General features: G+C 38.2%; 1 protein-coding gene across 12 annotated transcripts in view; it reads left to right on the top strand.

The window, feature by feature from the left end:
- Window positions 1-20705, top strand: part of SLIT3 (slit guidance ligand 3) — a 512565-nt gene that overhangs the window by 373851 nt on the left and 118009 nt on the right. For all 12 annotated transcript variants that reach the window (XM_080555212.1, XM_080555205.1, XM_080555208.1 and 9 more), the window contains 3 exons: window positions 1133-1296; window positions 14956-15106; window positions 16320-16394. In XM_080555212.1, coding sequence (XP_080411338.1) covers window positions 1133-1296; window positions 14956-15106; window positions 16320-16394 — 390 coding nt within the window. The remainder of the gene's footprint in view (window positions 1-1132; window positions 1297-14955; window positions 15107-16319; window positions 16395-20705) is intronic.

The following is a 20705-nucleotide window of genomic DNA, read 5'->3' on the forward strand; positions in this document are numbered from 1 at the left end:
TCTTTAGTTTCTTTAGGCACTTTCTGCTATGCTAGCTTTCATTTCCCACTTCTTGACAGCCATTGCCCTGTTGTATTTTGCACTTATTCTGTTAAGTGTCAGTTCATAAATATAAATCCAGACAGAAAAGAAAAGTAGTTTCTGCAGGTGGGAAAAATACACTAGCAATAACAGAGCAGCGTTCTTGTGAGGATATAACTTGACACCTCTGTCCAAATCCAAATTTAAGCATGTCTTTTACTGTTTTCCCTGTTATTGGAGTGTCCTGTTCTGCTCCCTCGGAAATTAGAGGGGTGGGTGTGAGTTAATTTAACGGACATCACAATCAAGCTCTAAGACCTGACAAACTCCTGAGATACTGCTCAACTTTGATAAGTGAAAAGGATCATAACAAAAGCAGAGAAAAGATCTTTCTCTACAAGGAACTTCAGGGGATTTCTATTAACAAAGTCTAACTATCCAGTTAAAAAGTATGCTATAGTGCCTATCTCCAGCTGTGTGGGAAATGTGTTGTGCAAATTTTGGTGAAGGATAGTCAAGTTTTACTTTGCATAAACAGTTCAGTCTCAAAACTAAATGTTTTTGTTTCAGGAAGAAATAGATGTAAGGGGAATACTATTAGGCATGTTGATTATGTGCAAGTGTCAATTTCACTCTTGAGAAAAGGCCCCTGGATCGCTTCTGGCTTTGCCCACTGATCTCAGGCACTTCACTTACTCATATTTTGATCCCAGGAAACTGAGCTGCCAATAAAATTTCTTTTAAACCAGGGTAAAAATGATCTTGGGTCAGGTGCATCGAGAAGGCAGCATTTCTCTCATAATGCATCATTTCAAGCTTTCAGGAAAAAACGCTGGCTGCTGTAGACAGTAGGTCTGTGTCCTTTAAAGCAGGCTTTGCTGTATTAATTTTTGTTTCCTCCATGAAAGAACTTGCAACAGCCTTAATGAGCTACAAAATGTGATAGCTCGCAGAATTCTTCCATTCATGTGAAGCTCTGTGGTTTCCGCCAGGCCTGGGTTTTTGGAAGCTTATTCAATTACTCTACTCTTCAGGTTTGCATTTGTGAAAAACAGTGATGGAGTACAGTGTCACAGGTCACTTCTGATTAAACATCCCATCCTTCTCTCAGACATTTAGCTCAGAATCCATTTGTGTGCGACTGCCATTTGAAGTGGCTGGCTGATTACCTGCAGGATAATCCGATAGAAACCAGTGGCGCTCGATGCAGCAATCCGCGTCGCCTTGCCAACAAACGAATCAGCCAGATCAAGAGCAAGAAGTTCCGCTGCTCAGGTAATTCATTTATCCAGGCTGTACTGCACTTTCAATTCAGAAATAAGCAGGTCCAGAGAGCCTACTAATCGAATCTGCAGGACAGTGTTTGCTATAATGGATATTATGGAGCATCTTTTAAAATTAAATTTGGAAAATTCAGTTAGTTCTTCAAAAAGCCAATTACCTTATGGATTTAAGAAAAGAAAAAAAAAATAAAAAGGTAGTCTATAGCTGCCTTAAAAAACAAAGAAAAGAAAAAAAAAAGCTTGTGGCATTTAATTTTTAAAAAAATTGCTAAGTTATAAAATTTCTAAGGAAAACAATGAAGACGTATATGAATTTGTGGCAAACTACATATTTTGGAGGGGTGGTAGCTGTGAAGATTTTTATTTCTATTCAGGCAGAACTGTCAATGACCTTAATTATAACTGAGCTCAAGTAAATTCTCAGACCTGAAAGGCTGAGAACATTATGGGTGAAATTTTTATATAACTGGCAGTGGGCTCTGCTGACCTAGGATGTGAGTGAAGCTGGAGGTGAGGGCATGGCGTCAATTCATATACTTTTATAGATATTTTATATCCACAAGTAACATGCATTAATTTGAGTAAAACTCATCAAAGTTGGTAAGATTTTTGTGTTCAGTAAGCTTTGAATCAGTTTGTATCATAGTTTGGACAAAGATTTTGTATTTTGAGCTAGATGGAGAATTTTTTCCACCTGAAAATAAAGTCCAAAGTAACATAAACACCTTCTACTCAACCCTAGCAATCCTTTATTTATGGTACAGCTGTCAGTAAAAGTATTGCCTAATGCAGCACAACTGAGCAGACTGCTTTTTTATGTTTTGATATATATGTATTTTAGATTACTGCTTTTTCTTCTTTTTTTTTTTTGTAAACAGTAAAGGCAAGCAGGTTTCAGTGAGATAATATATTAGCATGTACTGAGAAGAAAAATGACTTATTTGATGAAGTAACTTGCAGTGTTTTCTATTAAAAATAACTATGATTTTTGTCTTTTCCCTATGAAAAAAAAAAAAGCCATGATTAATTGTGCTCCTCGTGGTAAAACATTAATGACTGTAGATGGGGATGCAGCACGAAACTGAATGGCAGCAGCCCAAAACAAGCCATGGTGTTTTGTGCATCTCTGCAAGCAATATGCTGAGCTAAACTGTCTCTTTATGGGGAAAATAAAATAAAGATAACTTCATTTGCAGTCAGGTTGTCTTGGGTATGCATGTTAAAGTCTTCCATCATTTGTGACTCAAGCCACAAAATTTATAACTAGAATTGAAATTATGACATACTTTCCTCTAGGTTTTTGGGTTGTGTCCATCATAGTAACAAGTTAATTAGCCAGTAATATTCATCTTTAAAGAAACTTGAAATTAAAATGCATAAATATGATTCAGAAAAGGAAGTAGACTGCAGAAACAGATCTGAATAAATCTGTACCCTATTTGCCATGGTTACTTTCTTCTGCTTTTATTAATAGGCTAGAGAAATTAACGTTATATATGTGCATGCATGCCTTGAACAATGGTACAGGCTATTGGATAAGGCAAACACCATCTGATATCATTTATGAAAGGTCATAGCTAAGAAGAGCAACAATGCAGAACGCTGTGGCTGGTGATGTTGAGAATAATATTTTGTATGAGTTCTTATCTTGGGGGTCTTTTCCTTAAGGCATTAGGCTGTTTTTTTCCTTGCTCTCCAGTTCTATGAGAACATCAAAACCACATGGAAAAGGCATAAACCTGACTTATGAAGGAGGAGGGCAGGGAATGTACAGCTTCAGAACAAAGATTTCAGCTGGATGAAAACTAATTCTATTGAAAAGCTCAACAGAGGAGCTATCCTTGCCTGTAGACTTTCCAGATGGTGTTGAGATTCACTGAACTCGACTCACTCTCTACTCACATTGAGCAGGGGGAACATCTGATGGTTTAGAAGAATCTTAGTTTGTAAATCAATCCAGAGAACAGACATCCTTGGCACCTGTTCTGCTCAAGTTGTCCCTTTGAATCATGGCTGTTTCAGACTTCGCATTTAGCAGGAATTTTCCATGTATTCTTTTTGAGGAATATGTTTGATCCCAGGATTTAACACAGCATGTCTTTGTGCAGAAAAGTCCATGATGTATGAATCTTGGTATTCAAAGACAGGCTCTTGAGCAGTGCTTTGTGTTACCCAGGAATGAGTCTCCATGATCCTATTGGGATGGCAACGCTTAGTAACTTGTCAGTGACCCTGCTGAGTGTGGGATTCCCCATGTCATTTTTACGTCTTTAGCTTAGTGTATAGGAAAAGAATTTTTATTTTAAATCCTTTTGTCAATGTTCATCTCTTTGCTCAGAGGGCTCACGCTTCAGGGTTCTGATATTTTCATGTAGTTTAATACATTTAATAAACACCAATAGTTAGAAGTTAGTCTTGTGGGGAAAAAAACAGTGAATACGGGGGTTGGCATAGGAAGCAATGTGAAGGGTGTTATCCCAAACTGGTCTTTGACCTTTGAGAGGTGGTGATGATGCACAGAAAGTATGAGCTTTGTAGAGGTACTCAGCCAGAGTCAGGATCATACCAATGCTAAATACTTCGACGTTAGGGCAAGGACCAGCTCTGAAGTCATCACATTCTGTCTGAGGTTTTCCTGAAGCACTCTGTGTTTTCCATGTCTATTTGGATTCTGCAAGATATCTCGAAGGACACTGTCAGGAAGAACCTGGAATGAGAAAAAAGTGTGTTTGTTGAGTAAATTAAGAGAAGACAGGGAAGTCCTTTTTGTACACGAATAGGAGAGAGGAGTGGTTAGAGGAATGGGGAAGAAAAGCTGAGATGTTTGAAGTTTCATCAGTTTGAAATGGTAGAGACATTAAGAAGGTAGTGTCAAGAGAGCACATTCAGCAGTGCAGACAGGCTAAACAGAACTGTATTCCATTAATTAAATGTAACTGTGAAGACAAAACTATGCAGCACAGAAAAAAAAAATCGAGAGAACTTTGTTCTGCATATTGGTTCCTTTAGGATTTATTCCATCTCCCCATTATCCTTTTAGATAGTCTTTAGCAAGAAGAACATGCCTTCTTTTTTAATTCATCATCAAGGCACTTTTCCCAGATGCTATTTCCTTCCTGAACAGAATGACTCAAGCTTTTACTGATAATGATGGAGCAACATCTGCAAAGGTTATGAGTAGCCATAGGAAGTAGATTCTGTGCAACAGGTAGATAATGTACATAATTCCTTTTAAAATGAGAATTGGAAGCATTATAGCATGAAATGGAGGAACAGCAGGGAAAGGGACATGTTTTTGCCGAGGGCTGTGAGACAGGCAAAGCTGTTGGATACACTATCTAATACGTTTAAGCCTCAAATGGCAATTGATACTATGTCTTGTGTTTTTCTGCCTTGCATTTAATGTAATGCACCAAAATATAATAAACCTCCCCCTCGCTCAGCTCTTTCCCCACAGTTATAGAATCTGAGACTAAAAGAAAGGAGTTTTTATGAAAGAGATATCAGAGAAATGGTCTGAAACAAATTCTGTCTTCTATTTGGAAAAAGGAAATGCTGTCATTTTTCAGTGGCAGCAATAAAATTCTGATCGTTTTCTTTTTGGCTGCATCTGCCCACTATGACTTAAAGATCCAACGGGACTTGCCAGCCTTAGGTCACTGGAGGCTCCCATTTTTAGTCAGAATAGGGGGGAAAGAACAACAAAAATCTTCCGCCCAGTAGGATTTGATTGAGTTCACTACACAGCAGTTTTGTTTCCTAAAGCAGCGCTGGGCTTTAGGAGGAAGGGAGATGAATCTATGAGCAGATTGTGTTGTCTCTGTGGTAGCTTCTTGTCACTTCAAGAGTTGGCAGGATTCTTGATTGCTGTGTGACACTGTACGAAATAGATTTCGCAGAGGGCAGCTCTTGTATTCAGCTGTATATCTTTTTTGCCCTGCGATAATGTTTGTGTTTATCAATGTATTGTGTATTTAAAAAGTGATTAAAGTTCCACGTGCTGTACCTACACAGACCATTTCTGATAAGGATCAAAGAACATGCATATCTACAAGCATAACATCACCAAAGCTTTCATCTTCTAATTATTAGAAATATTAGAAATAAGGTTCCTTTCAGAAATACTAAGAAGTAAACCTGTCTTGCTGCTTCCTCTTGCATTGGGACATACATTGTATCTAACTGACTTTAATTAATTACTTCGGTTCCAGATAGTGCTGTACAAGTCAAAAACACAGGGAATAATAGGAAGAGGACAATGAACCATCTGATAGCACAATTCTCTCTTTTTTTTTGGTGCTGCCTGTTGTTAAATCAAAGTCAGCCTCTGCCATACGTATGGATCTAGAGCTTGCGTGTTTAGGGCTAGTGTCATCCTGTGTTATCCTCTGTTACTAGAAAGCAGTATATAGTTGCTATTTGTTCACTCATAATTTTCAAAGGTGTTTGATAAACTCTCTTAGAAATTGTAGTTTTCCTCCTAGTTCCTTATGTGTCTTTTTCAGTCTCTGTGTTCATACATATTCATATTTCTTGAGTTACCTGTCAACATTGGAACAAAGTTCCTATTCCTTGCGATCACCTGGAATTTCATTCTCTTTTTTCTGCATTGTTTCAGCCTTAGAAGTATAGAACTACAGTGGACAGAGATTTCCCAGTCAGAAGAAAACAGGCTGCATGTCAGGGTGTTTTGTCCAGTCCCTACGGCAGCTCACATGTTTTCTGTCCCTTGTTCTCCCTAGGTTATCCTGTTCCCTATGGTTAGCAATATGTAAACATTTAAGCTCTTTGGACTTTCAAAATGAAAGGTGTAATATATCATCAGTCCTCAACCAGTGTTTAAGAGTCACGAAAGGCAAGTGAGTTTAATCCAGTTCTTACAAAAATAATGTGTCTGATTTAAACACTCTCAGTTTTTCCCATAATTTGCCAATCACTCCAATGACAGATTTGCAAATTCTTTCCATTTTTAGTAAGCAAATAGTCATTTACAGACACTGTAGTCATATTGCTGTCTTAGTATTTTCTGTCTGATGAAAAGCACTGATATCCACTTGCTCGTCTGCTTTGCTGCAGTGCTGCAGTGACACATGCTCAGGGATTCACGATTCGGCCTGCCCCTAGCATACTGGTCTCCAGCAGCTCCTGCCTGAGCACGCACCAAACGTGACAGCTCTCTGGTGTGTCCATGCTGGAGGTGACAGTGGTGGGCACTGGCAGTCCTACACGGGATGCTCTAGGCCTGGGCACGTTTGCAGGAAATCTTGTCTGAGGCCAGGCTCCAGCACTCTTCCTCTTCTGGGCTTTTGCTTGAGCATGAGTGAAAGGAATATGAAGCACTTGCCTCTGATCTGGACAACTGGAAAATTAACAGCATTCAGATTTTGCTTTTTTAATATTTGTTTTAATTCAGTTAAATGCTGTGTGTTGTGGTTTTTTTTGGGTCTTTTTTTTTTTTTCTGGAAAGCCACAAAGACTCAACAGAACTATCTTCAGAAACTGAGTATAGCAAAACTGAGGACATGTCTTTGTTGTGCCTAATAATTCTATCTGAATGAAAGGTTGTTTAGCAGCAACAAATTACCTGCAGATTGAATCCTAGATTGATTTCATAATTATGAACATGAAGTCTTCACTGTACGCTGTGAGTATATCTGAGCTTTGCTTTGCATGACATTTTTCTGAAGTTAAAGTCATTAGGGAGTACAACACAACTGCTATGACTAATGGTAATGGAGCTGAATTCCCTTGTACTGTAGAAATGTTCTTGTTGAAAAAGTAATTTGTCTGTACTGTATGCTGATTATAGCCCTCCATTTTCTGTAAACCTTTGATAGCAATTCAGATCTTTATAATATTATTCGTGCCAGTCATCCTAACCCTTCGCTAGCTTCTGATGAACAATATGGTGAAGGCTTCCTGACTGCAGTAAAGGGGGAAGCAGGCAGAGTGGAAGGTGTTTTACTTGGGGAAACGTAAGTTTAGTACACAGTAGATGGGTCTGTTTGGCAGAGAGCGTGATTCCTAGTGGGTAAAATGAAAGGTCTTAGTTAAAAAGTGTATTTTAAGGATCTTCCTCATTTTATTTTTAAGTTGGAGTAGTCTTCAAAAAAAAATAAAAATATCTGAACTACTTTGTTACCAGCCAACATCCTTATTTGCAATTATATTGAAGAGACGATAAAGGGAGGGAGAATTAATGTCAAGTCACAGATGCATCCATATTGCTGAGGCATGCAGATAATACAATCGTCCTAGGTTCCCTGTGCATGTGGCATGCAGAGCGATATAGGTTCTTCATTTGAGATTTGACTTGTCCTCTGGAGGTGTCATTATTAGCAGAAAGATGGATGATTGCTTCTGTAACTCAGGCACCTCACGAGCTAAGGTGGTGCACAGCTTGTTCTCTTCTTCCTCGCAGAGGTGGTCCCTTCTAGTGGCTTTGGGTAGCGAGGGGTGGGGCTGAAATCATATTGCCATCACATGTTTTGAGATTAAGCTGCACAACACTCACCAAAGACGCAAGTTTAGCACCTTTTTGTACGCATTATGGTGACTTGAATTGCATAAAGAAAATTATGGTGGTGTCTTTGGCATGAAGGTAGCCAGTCAGCTAAAACTGGTGCAAGAATATTCAAGCCTGCAATTGGACAATACATTTTTCTCTGACTGTTTGGAGACTACAGCAGGCTCCTGAAGTATTACAGCTTGATGGGACAGTAAAATAGGGTCCTAGATGCAATTTCTTTGCAAACTGAGGATTCAATGACTGATAAGCACATCTCAGATTACTAGAGCTCAATTAACATTAAGAGCAAACCATACGATCTTGCTTGGATGTAGAGCACTTCTACTTGGATCTTTGTGGGTCTGTCTTTATTTGTTGTTGTTGTTGTTTGGGTTTGGTTTGTTTATTTGTTTTAATGAGAAATGGCAAATATCTGGGGATACAGTCATTCCTTTTTCAACATTTTTGTTGCAAACCTGTATGCAGAATGACCTTATGCACATCCAAGGGCTTATGGATTTTTTTTTTAAACACAATTTACTGTGCCTAACACAAAATAGTGTGCCTTCCTGCTTTCTACTCTATTTGCCAAAGAAAGAAAGAGGTGAAAAGCGTTAGATTATTAATTCCTATGCATTTTTTGCAAAAGCCTGCAAAGAACAGAAAAGCCAAAATATGCTTGTGGATTATTTTGCCTCTGATGTATTTTGGGACATAAATTAGGGCTTTGTCAGGTTTCTTTATGTGCTGGTACCTCTTGTTCATTGCACTTGATGATTAGCTTAGGCAGTTATTGAGAGCAGTGTTTAATTAGTGCAGCAGAGGAACAGAGATTTGTTCAAAATATCCTCTAGGGGGTTCTCAGGAAGATGTTTGCAGGGCTCTGACCACATTTTTTTCCGGTAGGACTGAAAGAGTTCATGGATGCTGAAATTACTGAGTTTATTACAAATATTCCTCTTAATACTGAAAATCTGCATATGATACACAAGTCTTTGGAAGATGTGAACCGTCGCTTAACAGAATTCCATGGATAAATTTACTTGAAGAATGCCAGGATTGCTGCATTATTAAACAGGTGTAGGAATAAGGATATGAAACTCTGAACCCTCCTTTGCTAAAGCCCTACAAAATTACTGGCAGAAATGCCAGTTATGTGTAATTTGTGAATAAATGAGGTAAGGATTTTGCAGGGTTATGGATACTTAGAATGAATCATGGGAAAAACCTAATAATGCCTATTTCGCCATTTTGCGTGAGTAACAAAAGAAAATTAGTAATCTAATTTTTGTATCATTTAGGACTGTGGCTAGTTTAGCAGCTTGTGGGGAATGAAGGTTTATTGTGTTGCGTTCCCCCAAAAGCTGCTTGTCTTACCTTGAGTACAGTTAAGGAAACAAACCCAGCAGAAGCTGACTAAGATAACACTGTGCATAGTTTTTGGAGTTTACAAGTAATTGTGTGTTGGCTTTCTGCACAGTAATGCTGGTTCATAGCAAAATGTACAAAATGAAGCAGAGCCCTTTGCTCTATTATCTGTCATCTCTGCCTGAGTACTCACATTGTTCTCTATGTAGGCAATGAATAATCTGCTTGATGCTGACTTTGTTCTTTGTGCAATGCAAACCCCTTACTAAGGATAGCAGTGTTTTATTATTTTTTTTAAGGCACAAGCATTGACCTTCACTGAAGTCCAGCAAAATGTTCTGAGCAGTTGCAGAGGACAGTCTTTTCCTCTCATTTGTGAAGCCTGCAAGAACATTTGAGATGTGACTTTCAAAAGCACTCTCCACCAGCATAGCTCTGCAGACATTAAAGTCAATGGGAGTGTTATTTCAGTGGGAGCAGTCAAGCCAAAACAGAACGCCCTACTTTATATGTCAGAGCTTCAGGAATGAGTTATAGTAAGCAAAGCTGTTTGAAATAATCAGGAAAGAAAGAACAAATTGTATGCCAAGAAACAAAATAACAAAATACTCCTGTTTGCCTTCACATCACAGAATATGTCTTGAGTCGCATGTGTGTGCCACGATGTTAGAAAGTACAGTTGAAAAAACAACCACAGAGCAAAGCAGTGGCATTACAGATTGCCAATGTAAGCGCCACTGGCACGAAAGGCTGCTGGGAACTGAAAGCTGGGGAGCTCACAGGGAGCTTGGGGAGCGTTTAGTGCCAGAGGTTGGCCAGCAGCTCAGAATCCACTGTTACTAATATGAGCTGTGGTATTTCTAAGATTGGATTTAAATAAATGGGACAAACCAAAATGGAATTTATTCTGAAAGGAGACACCATGAGAGTGTAAGTAGCTAATAAATAGCAGCATACATCAGGCATTCAGTATGTGGTGGAAGTTGCACATCCTTCCTGGAGGGAGCTATTTGCAGTCCTTTGGCAGTGTTTTCTATCATACTAGTTCTGTCTCTGAATTTGCCCGGGCTCTGTTCTTGTACACTAACCCCAATTGTGCTCCAGGGTGTTCCTGCAGTGGTAGCGTAAAGGATGACCTCTTGTATCCAGCACCTTTTTGCATGGGTGGAGTGGAGAGCAGCTCTCAGTGAACCTTCAGCTTGTGCTTCTCCATGCTGCTTCCTCTCAACGCTCTTCTCTCTTTGACGCTGCCTAACTCTGACTCTGGCTGTTCATGGGGTTTTCCTTTGTGCTTGATCTAACCATGTGGTAGAACAATACAAATTGAACATGGTTCTGTCAAGCACCATGGAAGGCTGCATACTCCCTGCCGCATGGCATGCTGGGATACTTCTGCTGTTTTCAGAAGCATCAAAAGGTGAGAGATTCCCCTTTTCTCACAGGAAAAGTCAAAAAGGTGATGTGTGTTGCTTAACCAAACTCCCAGGCACCTGTTGGACTGCGAGGGGAAACCCTAGTGACAATTGGGTCAGACTTTCCAAAGGGCTTGCATGCAGAATAACCATTTCCAAGTAATTCATCTGTTTAATTGCTCTTAGAATGAAAAAGTTAGGCATCCTGTTAATGGATTTGATTCAAAGGTGATTCCAGCCATACCTACAGAGATGAAAAATATTTTTGTCTACTTACCTTATAAATAATGTAAATACATCTCTCTGTTTGAGCTGCCCTTTGAGTCCTTCGGCTTGAGGTACGTTTGGATGCCATTTTGTGTAATGAGATGCCTACTGCTTAACGTAACCTTGGATCTGATTTGAGTAATCTTAATGTGCTGGCATTTCATTATGAAGAAGTATACTGCAAAAGAACTTCAGAAGAGTCTGCAAAGCATTATCTTCTGTCTCGTGAAATGACACCAGTAATGTGGCCTGTGTGAAAGCAGTGTTATCCAGTAGTTACATAGCACAAAGCTGAGTCAACATTCTCAAATAAGCCTTTTTGGATCAGACAGCGTAGGTAAGATCTTTAATGTACTTCTGCATAACTTTTCCACCATGTAAAGTAGAGATAATTGCAGCTATTTCTTAAAGTACTTTGAGGGCCTCACGCAGAAATTTTCGTATATGGAAATATTGCCTCATCTTGTGGAGCTGCTACATATCTGTTGTGGAGCCATCAAATGGAGGATATCTGTGATTTGTTAGATTTTCTCTTTAATTACTGATAAGAATTAATACTACTGATGGGAAATTATGTAAAGTAATGTATGTCCTGTGTTGTTGTTTTGTGTTTGTTTGTTTGTTTTTTTCCTAAAAACCTATGAGAATTGTGATCTAGTGGTTAAGTGATGAAGTGAGTGTCAGGATTCCTGGGGTTTTGGCCAAGTATTAAACCCAGCGACATCCATGATACTATTTTTGCCAAATTTCAGACAGTTGGATCCATTTTTTCTAGAAGGAAATATCAGGTCAATCTTCAAGACCTGAAAAAATAGCTTATTTTTTTCCAGAAGAGATCATCCAGCACTCCTTTTGAGTCCTTTGGGAATTGTTTGGTTTTAAAAACTGAAATCTGGTTTACTAAGCGATTAAAATAGGACAAAAAGCTATTCGTCTTTGCTGCTTTATTTCTTTGTGTGAGTACTAGAAAAGCACCTAAAATTTGCAAGCACTTGGAAATGTGGTATTTCTTTATCACAATACTGCTGTTCTATAAAAAGGCATGTGGTCTTGCTTTATGATACTTAGGAATTATAATGCACTGGTACCTCGTAGTGGTGTCACAGATCGTGAAATGAAAATGTTATCAGTGTAACTAGCAATTCAGATAAACACATTCAGTTAAACACAGGCCTTGCTGTTGCCTTGGCTAATCATGTTACTCATGTTAAAGAATTCTTTAGTTTTGGAAATTTCTGGAAACTCCCAGGTTGTGTTTTGCATTCAGCCAAGCTTCATGGAGTTCTCATCTACAATGCACACGTGCCTTCAGGTATACTAAAATGATCAAATGGCTGGTCTGGAATAGTAAATTGAAGTCAGGTGTGTGTTCTGTGCGTGTCTGACATCTTTTTCTACAGGTGATTTTGGAAGTACAAGAAGTACTGCATGCTTGTGATGTCTAATTGCGCTTCCTGAATCCTGTTATATCCACTCAGAGCCATGTAGTAGTGCAGTGATAAAGCCCTGTGTGTAGAAATGGGGGTATGTACGTAACTAGTTCTGCAAGTAGATGGCTCAGTTTCACATTAGTATCACAGATGGGAATATCTTCATAGAGCAGCCACCAGTCCAAGTGATCTCAAGGCTTAGGTCAAATAGTAAATTTTATCTATTTATCTTTGTCTAACGGATGACTGAGTGCTGGCTGAGCATATGCATGCTATTGATTGCTTTTGACTGTGCTTATCCAGGTAGTTCTTATTTGAACCCTTATTTTGTTTTATTAAAAAGTAAAAATTCATTTTATTTTAATAAAATAAAAAATAAAATAATATGTAGGAAGGTGTTGTTTGGTGGCTTCCTCTCCTGCTGAGCTGGGAGGGCTTTACCCTACCACGAGCGTGGAGGTCGTGGACAGGTGCCCACATCACAACAGCTTCTCATGGCTGATGCTGTGTGGGAAGTTGTACACCATCAGGAGACTGAATCTGCTAAGTCAGAATGTGGTAAATATTCTTTATTTACTCTGCCAGAAAGCTTCAGGGAAAAAAAAAGAAAAGCCAATTTTCACTCTCTGATGATGATACTCCATTTTATCCTTCAGAAAACTTTCCACTTACTTTCCTATCCTTCTTTTTTCCGTAGGAAAATGAATCCTGTATCCATAAGTTGACAAAAAATTATACTTAATAAAATCTTACCCTGTGAAACTTCATGATGTTTGTGATTATTCTTTCAAATAATGTTTTTACAATGAAAATTAGATTACTTGTTCGGGGGTTAATTTGAGGATTTCCAAGACACTTTTCACTGAAAAATTTTGCTTTTATTTTTCAAGTTGTACCGTAATTGTAGCAGTTCTAATAAATTCTCATCCTGATAGCTGTTCACTTTGGTGTTATTTCTAGGAATCATAAACAACCAAAACAACTGTTTCATGGACCTAAGGAAAAATAGCAGTATGTTCTTGTAATCAAAGCATGATATGTTCATCACTTGACATTTTATCCTGGCTGCCAAGCCGGGAATTTTTAGGACCAGAAATCAGATGCTTGGTTTTTGTTTTTGTTTTTCCCCAAAAAAGATAGAGTTTGAATGATGGTGGTATGAAGAAGGCTTAGTAGTTTTGAAATACTTTAAAATGCCCAGTGGTCCTAATATTTAAGTGCTGTGCCATCAAGCTAAAAAAACAGCAGTCAAGTTTCACTTTAGATATGTAATTTACAAGAACCATGATAAATTGCAAATTGTTTAGCAGCACAGAAGCAGTGCTGCTGTGTACAGAGTTTCAGAGTTTCTGTGTACAAAGCTGTGTGTAATGTTTCTCATAATCTAGTTTGGAATTACAAAACTAAACCCAAGTGTGTCTGTGGAATCAAAATGTTAGATTGCCTGCAGAATTGCTTGCTTTCACTGCATCACCCTGTGGAGGTGATGTGCAACATAAATTAAAATAATAGTGATCTAAAAAAAAAAATAGTACGCAGCCATAAAACGAGCAGTGGTGTATTTATCAGTCTGGAAGAGGGAAGCAGGTGAAGAATGTCGTCAAGTCTCTAAAACCAAATTTCAGCTCAAGTTTAAGTTTTGGTTGATGTTTTCAGGTTCTATTTAAAATCTGAACTTGCTCAGATCATTCCTGAGAAAGCCCTGAAATTGACTTTTAAGACTCTGGAAAAATTAAAAATACTTTTTGGTAGTTATGATCACTGGACATAGCACAAGTTCCTGAGACAATTCTGGTGTTACCATTGTGAAATATGAAGTGAGCGGACAGGTAATGCATGGCAGGGCCTGTCTTGGCAACACTTTGATTACATACACTTTTATTAATGCTCCTGGTTCCTTGAAACACAGAGATCAAGTTTCAAACCTGCAGTTATTAAAAGAGAAAAACCAAACCAGAAAAGGACAGATTAGTTCACTGAGCCTAATTGGAAAAGCATTTCATTAGAATGGGTCAAAAACCTAGTCAAAGAGGTCTGGCATTCGTGGTATAATGGTACATGAGGGAGTGCTTCTCACTAAGTACGGTCTACCCGTTCCTTAATTAAAATGAAAATGATTTAAAGTGCTATTACTTTCCTCCGCTGTTTGTTTAACATAGTTAATAAAGGTATCTAATTGTTGGAAAATTGGCAAGGTTCTCTTGTACACGGTTACTCTCAAAAATAGCTCTAATAGCTGAGGTCTGAAAATTTTGCTTTTTAATGATTTTTTTTTAATGTATCATCTGAATGCATCAAGATAATGCCTGCTTTCATGAGATTCTTATTCCTACTTGTTGGTATAAGTGCAGAGCATGAAAAAGTGACTGCTGGAGCTTCTCTGAAGCAGACCTCGGCTTAAAAAAAAGATACCTTAGCAGGAATAAGATAAGGAATTAACCTAGCAAGGGAAAACAGACAAAATAGAGGCTAGTCTTGGGAATCATTTAAAAAAAACTGCTGGGGAAAAAAAAAAAGAAAAGAAAAAAAAGCTTTAGCAAGTATTGAAATTGTGTGCAGGAGCTGGTAGCTGATAGGAGGCAGTGTTGAAAACTGATTCCATAAAATCTCTGATTGCTGCAGATATCAGGAGCTGTTTGCTGGAATATATTTTCTCTTTATTGCAGGGTCTGAGGATTACAGAAGTAAATTCACCGGGAAGTGTTTCATGGATCTTGTCTGTCCTGAGAAGTGTCGCTGCGAGGGAACAGTTGTAGACTGCTCAAACCAAAAACTCACCCGATTACCCAGCCACCTTCCCGAATATACTACTGATCTGTAAGTGCTGCCTCTCCAAGATGTGCTCAGAAGAGCATGTTGGTTTTCCTAGTTTTTAAAGGTTGTATAAGATACTCAGCAATTCAAGGCACCTTGAATTTTTGATCCGTATGGGAAACACAGGGTGAGTTGATTTTATTTCAAAGGAGCACCACAGCTCTCTTACTTTCTCAGCTCTTGTGCCAAGTGCGGGTATGAGAAAGGAGACCTGGCCCTGTACATCAACTGCCTGCGTGTGTCTTCTTGCAATGCTGTCCTGTCACATGGCTTAAGCAGGAATTATTTGTATGGTTCCTCTTCCTTTGACCTTTGAGGCCTTTGCCTTTGCATCTGGATATTTTTCTTTAAAAAGTGAATTAACTCTTTTGAGCTAAATCTCTGATCAGGAATTCATTCCATCTCAGCGGTGCTTGTTACCTGGGTGAAATGGCTCTGTCTAAAACCAATATATTGTTAAGCCGTATGCAATTTTATGAAATATATCTGCTTTTAGAGATTCTTAGGAACTATAAACGTAATATACAGCTAAGGACGTAATATACAGCTAAGGAGTACATAAAAATATTTATGACTTAGTAACTTAAGAATCTGTTTCTCTTGTTTTGTTAGCAGTCCCTTCAAACACAATTCTGTTTTTTTGGTAGTATGTTCTTCATCGTACTTAAGACACTCTATGCGAACCGCAGTAATTGTTGTTCTGAAGTTAAGATAGAAGAATACAGGAGAGAGAGATCCAGAAACACAGAAAGTTATCTATGTAGAAAAATTGAGCTACATGTAATCAGAGAGAGAATTTGCATCCAAAGCATGCCAAGATGGTAGCTTTTGCATTATTTGCAAAGACCAATAGATTTTGATGAGGAAGAACTTGAAATCAAATCCCTTCAATTTATGTGGATCAGTCTCCAGCTGCATGACTCCTGTATGCAAGAGGGACGTTTAGTCAAGCAAAAACAAGGCTTTGTGATGGTTATAGTTAATAGTCTCGTATCCTTCGCATTGGAAGAAGGCATTCTGACATTGCCCTTTGGCATTACGCTCTTAAGGCATCCTAAGCTTTTATAACTTTTCACTCTAGGAGTCTGAGACACATGGCAGATAGTATCTTGTTTAACAAAGGTCATAATTCTCTGTGTGGCAGTCCTGTATGTCACAGAGAGATATCTATAGAGATCTTTGAAGCATTAAATGTCTTTTTGTTTGTTCCTCTCAGGCGTTTGAATGACAATGATATTTCTGTTTTGGAAGCTATTGGACTCTTCAAGAAATTACCCAACCTCAGAAAAATGTAAGTTCAAGTTATTTGCTTGTTAGAATACATGCTTGGATTGTAAGGAAGGAGGAGGGGATAAAGTTTTTATAGTTCAGTACTGCAGTAGCAGAATTCATTATTTGTAATGTTAATTTAAGGAAACTGAATGACTTACGTGTTGGATGGACAGGCCCAGTTAAAGCACAGTGACAGGTGAAGACCTCTATGCTGACCTCTCAGCATTCTTTACGCTATATTTCTTAAAGTCTTCGACTCGTAGAGACTGAAGGTAATTCCATTCCAGAATTTATTTAGATATATGCTTATTGTTAGAGATGACCACCAATTTTAGCTTTTCCTTTTTTCTTTTGAATGTGTTATCTTACACGATAACTGAGGCAACCATTACGTTTCAAGTATGACTCCAAATAGTGCGATTTTGTCAAACAGTCAAAGGGAAGTAGTATTACAAGAAATAGGTGGTGACAGTTTCTTTTGATCACTATGGTTTTAGAGAAGAGAATCAAGTAGCTATTTAAAGATCTGTATAATTCTGGTAGCAATCAGAGTATCATCACTATTCAGGATATATATTTAATAAGAATAGTGTGTGTTTTGCAAAGAGAAAAATATATTAGATAACTTTTGATCTTCTAAATGGATCTTCCTGATGTTTTTCAAAGCTTTAACTCTATGATGCCATTGCTAATATCTTCTTTGTTTACTTTTAGTAAGATTTTGTTGTTAGATTCAAGGTAATTGTGGAAAACCAAGCAATTGACTTTCTGTTTGGTGTTTCTTTCATGTGGTTTCAGTCACCTGGAGATTCCTAGCCATTTGAAGCTGTGTAAGGTCATAGGGGCTTTGGAGACAACTGTAATGTGATTCTTACATCAGTATTATTTCTTCAAGAATGTCAGATGCAGCACTGCAGATTTGAGAGTGTGGGGTATGCTTGTGCAAGTACAGGCCACCAGACTTGGGGAATCAATCATAAGCATTAGCCTAGTATTTTATGAATGATCTCTAAGTTGTAGCTAAAGTGTACTTAGAAACTAACTTGTTGATATTGTTGAACTGTTCTGTTTTCTATATAAGCAGATAGGAAATGGGGAAAAAAATGCACTGTATATAAAAGTACACATCAATAGGACAGAATCTGTCCTCATCAGACCTTCAGGATTTGTTTTGAAAGTTGGTAAGATGGCATAGCTGGAGTAATTTCTTTCCTTTTATTTAAAACTTAATGTAGGTCAGTTACAGTGCTGTCCTTCATGTTCCCATTAATCACTCACGTGGAGGGATGCCTCAACAGGGCTGTGTCGTTATGCATAACAGCGGCATGAATTGGCTTCGAGAGGGTTTTTTAAGAGTGTTTCCTGTGAAACAAAACATCCTTCTGGTCTGTTCTTGACAGGCAGTGCGAACAAAGAGGTACAGGTGCAGTTCACATGAAAGAGCAGTAGTTGTGCCCCATACTTCATAAAAGGTCTGTCTCGTGCATTTTTTAGTGGCAGCCCCTAAGCAGAGCCTGTTTAAGATACTCTGTATAGTTGAGCTGATTTCTTCTACTGGATGTTGTGAAGAAACACCTCAATTTGAATACACAGATTTTCTGAAAAGGATATTGCTCCATCAACGAAGCAACATGTCAACCATGGCCTTACTCAGTAGCTTGATTCTTAATAAGCCAGATTAGTCATCTTTTTTCTAATTCTCCCAATTATATTTTGTGAAGGGACTGGGTAGCCAGGAAAAACATACATCCCTTTCCTTCTGTGTTATTGTTTGGCCTTTACTAAGTATCCTTCAGCTAATTCATAGTCCTCTTTCCATCAGGTAAGAAGGATTTAGTGACTGTATAGGGAAATATTGGTGGATAGGATTGCAGCTGTTAATGGTACTAATGCACCGGCTCTGTGTGTGTGGCAGGTTGGAAAAACTCTTCATTAAGCTTTACTGCTTATTGCTGCTATTAATTTAAGGAAGAAGAGTATTGATCAAATACCCGTTTTTCATTGTGTATAAGGAACAAGAATTTTTACAGTTATTTAATTTGGCAATATTGACTTGGTCTCATCATATTCCTTGTCCGTTCAAGTGTTAAAGGAGAACAGCAGGTAGAGGAATGTGCCTAGAAATTGTATTGCTTCCTAGGCTTAAGGAAAGAGTTCAAAGCTTTGCACTGGCAAGCCATTGGCCAAAATCGCCTTTGGTCAGCAGGTATCAATATAACACCCTTTATTTTACTTTTTTTTTTTTTTAATTCATCTCTGCAATTCTTTTTTTTTTTTTTCTGAAATGAAAAGTGCTGAGATAGCCAATTTAATTGCCTTTTCATGGTTAGCCTAAGTTGAGAGGATAGATTTTTAAAGGGACATTTGAATGATTGCCCTCTGTTTTTTCTTCACCTCAGTTTATGACTCAGTGACAAAGGTGTGTCAAGGAAATTTGCAGAGAAGCTACTCTAACAGTTCTGCTCTGGCTAGGAGAGCTCCAGTGTAATTCCAGAGACAGAGGAATTAGCCCTTGCTTCCTCTTGACTAGTGTTCCTTCTTGGTGCCTCCTCAATTTATATTATACTGATGTGTAGCTTTGGTTTATAACATGCACACTTTGAGGTTGACTGCAAATTGGACCTTAAGGAGGATTCAAATTATATTTACATTCTAGGTATATGTTCATGATTGTTCTTTTGTCACTTAAGCTCTGTCAGTTGTGCATGTCTATATGTGTCCAGTAGCATATCACAATCTCTTGGGTTTTTTTAGTAAGATTCCGAAGGGATGTACACACAGATTTGGTGTTGGCATATTAGGGTTTCTCCAGTGATTATGTGTGGTAATGGTCTTTAATTTTCTTTAAACTGTGTCTTGTACTCTCCTTGGATTGTAGCAGGAATCTTAAATCTCTTTGTTCAAGACTTAGAGTTCAGCTAATTCCTAAAAGATTTCCACAGGGAAGATGTATCATTTGAATAAGACAACTACGTTGTATTCACAAATTCACAAATTTGAAATCAGATTTTATTGGAGTATGAGGGTCTTTCCATGAAAAGATAGTATTTCAGTATTTTGGCTAGCTTTATTTCCTGGCATAGGTGAAGTTCCTTTTTTTTTTTTTTTTTTTTTTGAGAAAGGAAACTGAAATCATCTATCTCTAATCCTGAAAAGGATATTTGACAGCTCATTTTGGTTTTTTTTAGGATTTAATTTGTCAGTAAATATTCCTCCTAAGCTGAATCTTATTGTATGTTGTATCAGCCCAGGATTTAATACATGTTAATGCAAAACAGAATTGAATTCTTGATATAGAAATTTAAAGGTCAGAGAGACATAATGCAAAGTTATGCCCCATTTTTCTAGGATTTAAATTGCTAAGATTACTGTGTTATTCTTTAAAAGGTTAAGATGTCTGCATATGTCTTTAAAAAAATCAACTTTAATAATTAGCTGCAAAATCCTGTATACATAGTACTATTTTCATAGCCAAAATTTGAATCTATCTTTATGTTTAATGCTTTTTACAGTGCAATAAAAAGGTTGATGTAGATTACTGTAAGTAGATCCAGCCCCACCCAGATGTAATTTACTGGGTTCTTCAGTGGCTTTTGCTGGATGCCCTGAACTCTCTTTTGCTGTCAGTGACTTCTTACCATAGCACCTCACTTGCTTTTGTAAGTTTAAAGGCATGACTTGAAAGCAAAAGTCACATTGCACTGGCTTCCAGCTCCAAGAACTGCATTGCTAGTGTTTTGCACTGGGGTCACCTCAAGTTGTTAATCAGCGAACGAAAAACTCCAGAGCTTGAGGACTCCCGTGACAGCAGGAGTGTGGAGTTGTCTTCTGGCCATGGGAGACAGGTTCAAGCATCAAATCCCCCCTCAGTACCCAACTCAGTGGGAGCAAGGAGATGCACTCAGTTGTAGAGATGGGATACTGACCTGCAGGGAGAGGCTGCAGCTCCTTGGTATCTGCTCCAGCCCTCTCCCTGGAAATCAGTGGGACCAGCTGTCCCAACTGGGGGCCCAGAAGCTGTTTCTGCAGAGGAAGAATTGGCACCAAGCTCACATTCAGAACAAAAAGGTTAACTGCCATATTTCATGCACTGCTGCGGAGAAAGGGCACTGACCTCTTTTATTCTGTTGAAGAACAAGAACAATAAAAAAATACTTACCTCAAAACCTGGAAGGGACATCTGACAGTTCACTCTGGTATTTCTTGCCAAAGTTACAAAGTGAATATAAAATACAGTCTTATAACAGGAAATGTCAGAGTGTCTTGGCCATAGCTAGTACTGCCAACCCCACCTTTAGTATATAATCAACTTTGGAGGCTTAATTTGTCT

Source organism: Anser brachyrhynchus, assembly GCF_964034855.1.
Source record: "Anser brachyrhynchus genome assembly, chromosome: 14".
Taxonomy (NCBI): domain Eukaryota; kingdom Metazoa; phylum Chordata; class Aves; order Anseriformes; family Anatidae; genus Anser; species Anser brachyrhynchus.